Source organism: Symphodus melops (assembly GCF_947650265.1).
Source record: "Symphodus melops genome assembly, chromosome: 21".
Lineage (NCBI taxonomy): Eukaryota > Metazoa > Chordata > Actinopteri > Labriformes > Labridae > Symphodus > Symphodus melops.
Genome location: NC_136711.1, coordinates 16,163,613 through 16,175,514, shown reverse-complemented (window position 1 = coordinate 16,175,514; position 11,902 = coordinate 16,163,613). Strand labels below are relative to the sequence as shown.

General features: G+C 41.3%; 1 protein-coding gene across 1 annotated transcript; it reads left to right on the top strand.

The window, feature by feature from the left end:
* Positions 1–8,510: 8,510 nt before the first annotated feature.
* Positions 8,511–11,799, top strand: LOC306817239 (uncharacterized protein). Its single transcript, XM_079333965.1, has 7 exons — positions 8,511–8,953; positions 9,834–9,917; positions 10,003–10,091; positions 10,176–10,361; positions 10,489–10,626; positions 10,754–10,946; positions 11,356–11,799. The coding sequence occupies exons 1-7, from the start codon at positions 8,650–8,652 to the stop codon at positions 11,661–11,663; spliced, it is 1,302 nt and encodes a 433-aa protein (XP_079190091.1). The 5' UTR covers positions 8,511–8,649; the 3' UTR covers positions 11,664–11,799.
* Positions 11,800–11,902: the final 103 nt, after the last annotated feature.

Genomic DNA, 11,902 nt, shown 5'->3' with positions numbered 1-11,902 from the left:
ACAATACTCATTCATAATGGGGTTAAAATTACTGCAATCATCTCTTCTTGTTTTCTCTCCTCGAGCATTCTGGGTAAATTCCATAGGTGGCAAGAGAACATATAGGAGAGGGGGTGGGTTAAAAATGTTTCTCAGACATGCCTCACAGATGCTTACAACACAGTAACAAAGGGATTCCCAGAAGTTAACACACACACACACACACACACACACACACACACACACACACACGCACTCTGACACAGCAGTTACTGTGTAGAAAGCTCACTTTGGGCTGGACCTAACTGGAAAGGAATGCAGCTGGGTTTTATACATCCTGCCTGAGGGGCTGAGTGAGGATGGTGTCCTCCAGAGAGAGAGAGAGAGAGAGAGAGAGAGAGAGTGTGTGTGTGTGTGTGTGAGGTCAAATAGGTGAAAGGGTCCACGTGGAGGAGATTTATGATGGTCTGTGGTTTTCAACTGATGCAGAGTGTGTGTAGATTGCAGTTAGTAAAATAAAGCATGAGGTGAGTCTCTATCCCTGCCACATGCACACACGCACACACACACACACACACACACACACACACACACACACACACACACACACACACACACACACACATACACACATTTCCCATTCCCTGCATACCTACTGTTCTGTCTGAGGCTGGCTTCCAGGAAATGAGGCACTTTAATTGAGTTGACTTTTTACGGCTTTACTGGTGATAGTGTGTGTGAGAGAACGAGCCAATGAGGTGTATTTGTGTGAGTGTGTGTGTGTGGGTGTGTGTGTGTGTGTGTGTGTGTGTGTGTGTGTGTGTGTGTGTGTGTGTGTGTGTGTGAGAGAGAGTGTGAGAATGAGTGATGGGAGGAAAATAATAGAAAAAGCAGAATTTAGCAGGAAGAGAATTAAATTCAGAGAAGACAAAGCTAGACTGCTGAAGGTTTTCATGACAAGTAAAGAAGGTCATTGAAAAAAGGGAATATAAACTTTGTTACTGTACTTAAAGCTCCAGTAATGAGTTTTCAGTTTAAATGATGGATTTGTTTCTATTATCTGGGGGCTTTTGTGCTTTTTTTTTAGGGTTCTGACAGTGGATAGAGTCAGAAATTGGGAGGAGAGAGAGTTAGGAATGAATTGCGGGAAAGGAGCCACAGGTGGGATTTGAATCCAGGCCGGATCCTTAAAGGACCAGCCTCTGTACACAAGTCACTAGGCCATTGCCCCCCTCCCTGGAATTGTTCCATTATACATATATATATATATATATATATATATATATATATATATATATATATATATCACTTCGACTTGTACCTTTGTTTACAAGAAGTGCCAAAAATTATACAATTAAAGTTCCTCAGAATTGCTTAAAGTAGGTTGATTTCTTTACTTGAGTAATTTTCCACTTGCTTATGGACCAAACGTCACACGACCTGGATGACTGAGAAGCTACACAGATTACTCGAGTCATAACCAAACTTTCCCAGTTGGGTTCCCCCACGCTGATAAAAAAAAGTTTGTCAACAGTTTGCATCCTATTCTCACAATAGAGAAAGTCAATGTTCATTGCTTTCAGTTCTTTATTTGTTTATTTGGCTCAGTATACTTTGCATTGAAACCGCCTTCTGTTAATACTTCTTTAGCTTGAGTCATTTTGTTTAAGTAAATAAATATTGTGTACTTTTGTCATCTCTGTACGTTATATTTACCATATCCAATATGGATGTGAGCTGGTCTCAGGCGTTTGTGGGAGTGAGCGGACAACGTTTAATAACTGTTTTTACAGCTTACCTCAGTCCAGGTAATTACAATGATTCAGATACTCACTTCCATTGCTCCATATTTTGCTATGACACTTACAGGAAAAAATGTGTGTGTGCTGAAAGTTGCTGTTAGTACGCTTGTGTTTGTGTGCAAATGTATGTGGGTGTCACTATTTGTCTATGAGAGGAAGACTGAGTAGGGAAATTATAGACAAGCATGACGTAGTTGGAGAGACAAACAGGAATGAGTGAGCCCTCTTCCCAAAATCCAACCAGAATAATCCAGTTTTACACACAAACACACGCACACACATTGTCTAAATAAGCCAGCTCAGCTCACGATGACTCATTTTATGTTCCCCATAGTTGCCTGGTTAGTGGGGCTGGAATATTTTACTTGTATCATTCGCCCCTCTCGTGAATCTCACACACTCATAGAAAGTCTTTCCACCATGATTCATTTTTTCGGGTAATGACTTTCTGTGTCCAACTCAACAGTTGTCAACAGAGTCCCATGCCAAGCACAACACCCGGCTCTCAAACAACTGAGCTCGACTGTTTCAACAATCAAAACATTCACACTAAGGTTTGGGCGCTGCCTCTTGAACTCCATAATGGTATTAATTCAACACAAGGAAGTGAGATGTTAATCCAAAGGATGAACGTCTTAACAGTGAGGTGGTTTGACAGATAACAATCTCAGAGTCTGATTGAAAACATGACTTTATTATGCGTCTTTTTCATTTTTGAGCTGATGCCAATGTCAACGATGTGGAGTGTTGTAGGTGGAAAGAATATTAAAGGGGTTATGAATATGCCCTGCATCGAGCAATCCACATTGGTCTTCCAGGAAGGGCCCCAGGTTTGCTGATTATTTCTTCCAGGAAGGCTTTTTGTTGGCTGATCGGCTCCTTATAGAAAAGACGTTTGGTTGGCCCATCAGCTGGAGTATTGTCACAGCCGCTTCTGATAAAGCCAGACCAGCTTCCAGGAAACCAGAGATTTACCCTCCAGCATTCCATCATTCCTTCACCATCAGCGCAGAGACGGAGAGAACGAGATGGAGCAAGAGGGGTATAACAGGGACACGGATCAATAAAAACCATATGGGAAAGCATACATATAGTCAAATGCACTCAAAAAGGAGTGCATTTGGATGTATGTTTGTGTGTGTGTGTATGTGTAGAAGAATATAAAGACAGTTTTGACCCACACCCACTGACCTGCTCCTTGTGACACTCAAACCACAATATTATTCTAAGCTGACTACACCCCCACCCCCTCTGCACATTTAAGACTCATTGTGACTAACTCTATTTTCACTTAAATCATCGCTGAAATGGTTTTCCCGTAACACCTGGACAAACCAACAGATGGGCGTGTCTTTGCTGTTACTGGCAGAAAGAACAAAGAAAACTACCTTGGACGAACGGAAAGGTATGAAACAGGTTGTTGAAAGCATTTATCTATGAGGCCCATTGTAGTCGGCCCATTGTGTTTTTCTAAGAGGCTGATTCTTTACACTGTTTTTCCTCTCCAGTCACAGCTGCGCGAGCGTAGCGGCAGAGAGGCGTGGATGCCAAATGGCTTACTGTAACAGCATGGAGTGAGACCAAACCCCTCGAACACTCTCAGGTGTCACTGCGTCCATGCAGCCTGCACACAGGGCTGCAGAATATTTGAACTCGAGACTGAGTGAGCGCTTTTTAGTCATAACCGAATGGCAACACCCCGGAGTTACCTACAGTGATGAAAGAAACTCTACATTTTTCTTCCATCTTAGTTCAAGGTCTTTCATTTTGGGTTTTTTGGGGGGTTTTCTTCTTAATTTAGTCGATGTCCTATTTTTGCTTAATGTCATATGACCTAAATCTCTAGTTGGACTGTTCTACTCTGTTCCCCCTCCCCAGTGGTGAAATGAACTTTGCACCTTTCATCCAAATAAGCAGAGTATGTTATTCTTCTTTTCTTTAAAACAGCTTTATACCCAAGGCCATCCCATCCACGTAAACAGAATGTTGTGGAACTCATACTTCTGACTCATTGTAGACAGTCTTGACTCAGAGACACATTTAGAGGATAAACTTCATTTCTTTATGTGTAAAATGTTTCCTTTAATATGGGAACATTTCACCTGATGTATTGAAACTTACTCTGTTGGTGGCACTAAGAAAAGTCAGGCTATCGCCACCAGCATTAAATTGGCCCCATGAGTATATGCAGGAAAAGAAATAACTGCCATCCATCTTTCATGGCCATAGTTGCTGTGTGCTTGGTTTTTAAGGCATCCTGGAACTGTTCCTCCATCATCCCGTGATTCCTGGCACCTGTTGGCTGGCCTCGAAAAACCCTGTCAAGCTCCATCCAACTCGTCTTTCTCCCTGCAGACAGTATTAGCAGCATTGAACAGTTGATGTTGCTGATAAAAACACATTTGACCATAACACATTTCTATTGCGCTTTTATTTACACACACTCGTGTAGATGTGTTTCCAGGAATTACTCCCACTTCTAATATTCTGCTTGTAGTCACACAAAGTTACACACACTGTTTATCTAAACAAGTCAACACTCTACATGTGAGGTTGTGATCTGATAGCAGGAGGAAATGTGCATGAGAGGGTGTTGGTCTTCAACCCTCCCTAATAAAGGCGTGACTGAAATCGTGAGGATTCACTGCTCCTCAGCATGTCTTTATTGATAACACCTTCACTGTGGTTTCCTTGTGGGGAAAAAGTCCTTTACACATTTCTAATTGATTTACACAAACAATACCAGGAAGAACTTAAATCGAAGAAAAAAAACAACACGGCTTTCCAGACTTTGTTGGAAATGACACACTGGAGTTTACAAGGATTTCACTGGAAACTAAAAAAAAAACAAGACTACACATTAAACTGGACCTTTCTAAATACAGACGGTGGCACTTTTCTGACAATAACTGTCAGGCTGCTCTGTTTCATCTCAAAAAGGATCCAATTGGATTAAACAAGTCTCAATGCAGAGCCCTCTGGACTTGGTCCATTCAGCCATTGGTCTGCCACAGCATGCATCCCCCGTCCTCCTATTAAACAAATGGTGAGAACGTCACACTCATTAAGGACTAGTTATTGCATGAAGGAAATACTGTTTTTCCTACAGAATATGGCATTAGAAAAAAACACACACACACACACACTCCTGTTTGTGTTTTTTAAAGCAAGGGATCACTTTGTTCCAGAAAGAAGAAATAGGGGGTCTGCTGTGTTTGTGTGCAGTTCATCCAGCAGTACACAGACTCTGAATGCAAGAGCCAATCAAAGAGCTGTATAGACTCTGAGCCCCCCATGTACTGCTGTTTTATAGGGCCATGCTTCAGAGAAGTCACATGACTTCCCAGAGAGCGAGAGAGGAGTGGGCAATGTGGGAAAGGAGGATGAAGAGGAGGAGGAGGAGGAGGAGGAGGAGTGAATGAGGGTCAGGAGGTTGACAGGCTTGCTGCTGCAAGGGGTGAATTGAAAATATGGTTAATGAATGGAGCAGATAGGAAGCAAAAAAGAGACAGATGTAGCTTTTCTCGGAAGTGAAAATGTACAAGCTGATGGTGGTCTGTAATTATAGCTGAATGAAGAAAATTAGAAAAAATAACAGTGGGTGCATGAAGGAAAAAACACAAAAAGGCGATAGTGGTTGCAGTTGATTATTATGGCTGGTAATCTTGATGGTCTGGTTAACTCAACCTAAAACTATTTTTACCACAGTGCTTTAAAGGACGGTTCACCTAAAACACACAAACAATCATATTTATCATTTATGTACGTGCTTTGGTTCCAGCCTCTGGAAGTCAATTAAACGTTGCTGGAACATTCAAAGCCTTTTAAAATACTTTTGTTTTTTTCTATATGGGCAATGTTGTGGTTTCTTCTGCAGAATTTCTAATGTGAGTGTTTATTTCGAGTGGTTCCAACGAGAACTGGCCAAAGCAAGTTCTGTGGAAACACTTGATGCTGCTTGATCATTTTTCAATGAAAGATCGAGAGATCACCGGCAAAGTATTATTAGCTTACACTGACATGAGATGGAAACAGAAAAATAAATCCGCTTAATAAAAACTTAACTGCCCTTTTGCCCAATGGTTTGCCCCATTCTGCAAACCTTTGGTCTTTGGTCAATTATCAGCTTTTTCTAAAGAGGAGAATCAACAAGCAGCATGGTGCCAAGACATTGCCAAAGCAGGTAAATATTAGCAGAGAAAAGTACATAATTTGAAGTGAAACAACAACTTTAAAATCAATACATTTCAAGTAATTTTGTGAATGAGTGAATGTGAAATGGGAAGCAGATGTTTCATATACTCTATATTTCAACACCTTTATGCTGCACAGAAAAGTGGTGTGTTTGGAAAACCTCATTCGGGGGAAGGCTTCCCATAAACACCTGTTTTGTTCCGGTTAATATCTCTCGTCATGCTGAAGAAATGATGGCCTCAGTGAAAGAGGAGAGAGAGAGAGAAACAGAGAGAGAAGGGAATACGGGGATGGGGGGGGGGGGGGGGGGGGGGGGGGGGTCACCTCCATTCCCCTCCGTCTGTGAAAGAGAAGAGCTCATGTGGGATGAACACATTCGTTTATTCATTCGGCCTGTCTATTTTCAGCCCAGTGGGTTTATGGTTATTGGAAAGGCGTTGCCGCCTCGCTCCTTCCCAGAAGGAGTCAATATTTCTCCCTCTCCTTCATTTCTCTCTCTCTCTGCCTCTTTTTCTCTAATTCAATATTTTCTCCAAAACAACACTCAACCCCCTACAACATAAGCAAGGAATGCTGGGAGGCGTTTGAAAGAAACAAAACACTCAAGCAGAGACACAAAGCACACACACACACACACACACACACACACACACTGTGAGGTAACTGTGCCAACAGTGATCCCGGAAAAACTCCTGCTCAGGAAGTCTCCCACTTTCTCCTTCTTATCACACGTATTTATCAATGCCCCGTCTATCTCACAGATGCATCTTTATCTCTCTCTGTTCACGGCTTGCAGGACTCTTGAGATCGACTGTGGCCTTTTTACGATGCTGATGTTTGCTAATGACTTTTAATGATGACTTGTTATGGCTCATAAAAGCTGGCTCTGTTACTGGCAATATCAACTTTAACTACAGCACGGTGCGGTCCTGATAACACACACTGGGACTTTTATCGGGTGATTAAAATCAGACAAGACAGCATAAGCATGCACATGAGTGGGAAATGTGTGTAAGGGGAGGGAGAGGGGGGGGAAGCTGGTGTTGTGAATCTAATTGTAGTGGGAATTTGTTGGTCGGGGAGAAAAAACTGTCGAGGGGAGGAGGGGGTTGTTTTGTAATGAGTGAATCTCCCTTGTAGCCTAATCTCAGCCTGTGGTAGATAAATTCCCACAAGCTTTCACCTCCAAATATTGACTTAGACACAGAGGCATGAAGGACCCGGGCTTTATTGCAGATAGAAATACAGGGTACAGCTGGATTAGACCAGTTCATTTTGGGCCTGAGCTCACAGCCCCATTTTTGTTTGAGTTTATATATGTATGTGTAATGGGGGAGGGGGGTCTGCAAATGTGTTTTGACCTCTATTCTTGCTCAGCAGCAGTAAAACGGCGGCATGGTTGGTGACAGGCATGGTGGAATTAGCACTACAGCTGTTTGCAGGGATAAAAGGTCAAGCCAAAACTGGTTTGTGCCCCCTGAAGAATCTGAGGGTGTGACAGTTATTTCAGAGCACTTGTGACCACAGTTTAGTGTAAACACATTGTACACAGTCACTGTGCTGGTACGGGAGTGTGGTAGTACAATGGAGAGGAGACAAGAAAGATACACACAGATCATATTTAAGAGGGAACACCTCACTTAATGCATGGTCATGGTTATTTAAAATGTGACATATTCTGTATGAAAATAAAAGAGTAGACGAAGATTTCTCAAAGGGCCAAGATGATCCGTCTCCGACACTGACGAGAGAAACACGTGAAGTTCTTGACCTTGTTTATCAAATGAAGTCGTCGACTGTGGGAGTTTTTATTTTATTTTATGAAATCTCTAAACTTGTTCTGCACAAATCGGAAAACAAGTCAACATACAAACATCAACTTGAAAGGTAGTGTTAGTGTTAGGCACATCACATATGTAATGTATTTATTAAACTTACACATACATTATTATTGAGTTTATATTTATGTATGACTATTTTAAGTCTGCTCATGGCTACTTTTTTAATTCTATATTTTTAACTAATACGTCACACCAGCGCTTCAAATCAGTATTCTTAATGTAAAGGTCATAGTCATTGGAGGTGCAACATGGAATATATTATTCAAAAGAAAGAAAGGAATCAAAAACTAAAAAGTTTGATTCGATGGGTCCAGGTTCTCACATGTCTGAGTTTCTTATTTTCTTGGTTTATATCATATAGAGACATTATTATTACTTTGTTAGTATGATGAAGTTAACGTCAAAGATATTAACTGAAAGGGGTCTTTTAATATATGATCACCAGTTGATACCCTAGAAGATACAATATAATCACGTTTAATCAGTACAAGTATAATCTCAATAACAATCACGTTTAGTATTTTATTATATTTAACTAACATGTTAAATATACACATACAATATACACATCGAATATGTTGCACAAGTTATGTATAAAATGCAATTAGTATTTGCAATGAAGTACTTGTAAGCCTATTGTTTTTTCATATAGACCAATTATATCTTTGTTTGGCAAATGGCGTCACCTTCAGGTCCTCGTCGCTCAACGCATGTTGACCATAGTTGATGACGCGCTGATAGGTAATCGATTAACAATCCTTGAGGTGAATGATTACCGATCATGAGAGAACGATCCAAAGTTCAATGTAAACAACTGTAATGTGCATGGTTGTATGAGGAGCAGCATGTCTCTGAAGACACTTTACGGAAGGGTTTTGTTCAAACTTTATGAACATGGTGTCCCCACTTCAAGCACATCGTTCAGAGCGCGAGGGGCAGCAATGCTGGGATGGAGCTCCATGCGGGGGTATTACAACAGCAGTAAAACCAGTAGGCCTACCCAGTATCCGGACGGGGATGTCCGGGTGGTGGACCTCCGCAGTGACACTGTGACAAAGCCGGGACCGGCGATGAGACAGGCGATTGCGGAAGCCGTGGTCGGGGATGACGTCATGGCAGAGGACCCAACTGTCAAGGGTTAGACTGGGACAGTTAGGACTAGTCTATAATTTATGTACTGTATAGGCTGTATATGGAGCTGATAAATTAACACTGATGTTGCTTGATGGACAATGATAAAGAATCTGGTTATTCAACTAAGTATTGTTAAAACATTTGGTTAAAATGTTTTTTGATCGTAAGGTTACCTCTAAACAAAATCACATCTGAGTGAATGGTTTACTCTGAATATTAGTGTAATGTGACTAGTGGGTCAATACTAAATTGTAACTATTCCAATTTCACTTTTTAATTTAATAGTGAATAAGAGTTCTATCCGAGAAGTCTAGGTGAGACAATCCCTTGTAACCTGCAATAAACCTGGGATGATGATCCCGCCTGCTGAGGGTTTCTGGTGGTGGTGGGTTAAATTAAAAACAGGCCGTATTGATTTGATTTGATTTTTTTCAAATACATGAAACAAAGTGGCATTTAAAATCCTTGTAACATCTTACATCAGACAGCTTATTTATGTGAAGTCTCAGCAAATGATATTAATATTTGCTTATACCAATGAAAACACATCATTGCATGCAAACTTCATTAAAAATGAACATGGTGGTCCAGACAAGGAACAAAATATTACACTGCCAATTAAAAAAAACAAAAACAAAAACCCTTAAAACCCTGATAGATGATGGCAAGGTAGAAAGTTTTAATGAAGCGTTGTCTTGATATGCTTGTATTTACAAAAAGTCAATTCTTTTTCTATAAACTATTTATAAATACGTGTTTTAAAATGACTTCTTTAGGGGAAAATGATACTAATATTAATGCTAAATAAATAGCTGATAGGAACCATGCATACCTATATACAAAGTGTTGAGATTTGATGCTACATATTTGAAAATGTCTGCAGAGTTACAGAAAATTGCAGCTGACATGTTTGGGATGGAGGCTGCACTGTTTGTTCCCACTGGAACCATGAGTAACCTCATCGCAGGTGAGCTGAGCATTTAAAGGCAGAGTCTGAATCCATTTTTAAGAGGTCAGGATGGTTCTTAATGTGCACACCTTTCATTATGTAGTGATGGTGCACTGCAGGGAGCGAGGAGACGAGATGATTGTTGGCGATCTGTCCCATTTGCACATCTATGAGCAAGGAGGGAGTGCACAGGTGAGTGTATCTGAGCAGCATACACATACACTGGTCGAGTCATCCTCTGCAGTCCATTCAATGTGTTTTTGTTTGTTGCCACAGCTGGCTGGTGTCCATGCCACCACAGTGAACACCCTCCCTGATGGAACATTTGACTTGGAGCAGTTGGAATCCAAGATCCGCCACGGTTACCCCGACCCACACTACCCCCGCTCACGCCTCATATGTGTGGAGAACACACACAACATACAGGGAGGACGTGTGCTGCCTCTCACCTTCCTGCAGGAGGTGGGTTGGGCGATCCTTTTTCTCTGCCAAGTTCATGCAAGTCAACATGCGAAAGGAGTTGTATTCTTCCCGTTCAGCAGCTTTGACATGTTCCATCATCTTTGATTGGTTTGCCTCCATCTCCAAGGTCCGAGCTCTAGCAGATAGATATGGTCTGTCCGTTCACATGGATGGAGCCAGAGTGATGAACGCTGCTGTGGCTCAGGGAGTGCCTCCATCCACCATACTGCAACACACACACACTGTCAGTGTTTGCCTCTCTAAGGTACAACACAAAAAAACAGAATGCACCAGAAGTTGGGATTGATTTGCATTTCTTTCTAAAATCAAAGGCTGACCCCGCAGACAAGCAAACCTTTTCTACAGTCAAAATACATTTTGTCTCTTTACAGGGTTTGGGTTCCCCTGTGGGGACCATGCTGGCTGGACCAAAAGACTTCATATCCCATGCAGTCCGGTGTCGTAAAGCCCTGGGTGGAGGGATGCGACAGTCTGGTATTCTTGCAGCAGCTGGAAAACTGTCTTTACTGGAGATGGTGGGACGATTGGAGGAGGATCACCGCAACACAAAAACCTTTGCTCAAGGTGAGTAACTCTGCAACTTTTAGCTGCCAGATACGAAAACCTATATGACAGCACCCTTCAAAAACAACACTGGAGACAAAGAGGAAACATTTCCAGATGTCTTTATATTTAAAAAATAATAATGTTCTATGTTAACTTGAAAATATGGAAAAGCAGGACAATGAAAATAATTCATACATATATACAGTTGAACATTTGTAAAGTTAACAAAAAGTATGTGGATAAAAAATATTAAACATTGAAAATAACACTGACTCCACGTCGGCCCACCTTCAGTTCTGTCAGAGCCAATCATTAAGCCACAGCTTCAATATGGGTATCATTGGAGTAGCTCATATTACTGTCTATTAAAATCACCATTAACTGCCTTTATGCCTAACTCATTTGCTCTTTGTTCTCTCTCTCCTAGCATTGTTTGACTGTGACCCTCCCCTTTTCAATGTCGACATGGCTGCAGTGGAGACAAACATCCTGCGTTTCCGCCTACAGGAGCCCACCTTAAGCCCCTCGGAGTTTTGTGAGCGCATGGGTCAAGTTGGTGAGGGAGAGGAGGCCGTGTTGGGACAGAGAGTAATAGTTCTCATGTACCCTCATCATGGAAATTCAGTTCGTGCTGTGTGGCATCTTGGAATTTCCCGTGAAGATACACAGTTGGCCATCCAGAAAATGCAATTTGTGACTTCTGAGTTCTTAAAGGAAAAGCTGAGGGCACAATGAATACTGATGGCTTCAAAGATGTCTGATAAGAATAAACACTAATATAGAAACAGGCGGAGGGAAATACACACTGGATGAGATCTGAAGGCTTTCTTATTCTTATCAAGATTGTAATAACATTAAATCTGCAAAACCATTGTTTTTTAATCATAGTTTTTTTTCCTTAAGTATTTTGCTAACGTAAGCTTTTCAATACCTTTAACTCTATCTTGAATTTCCCTCAGGATCAATAAAGTATC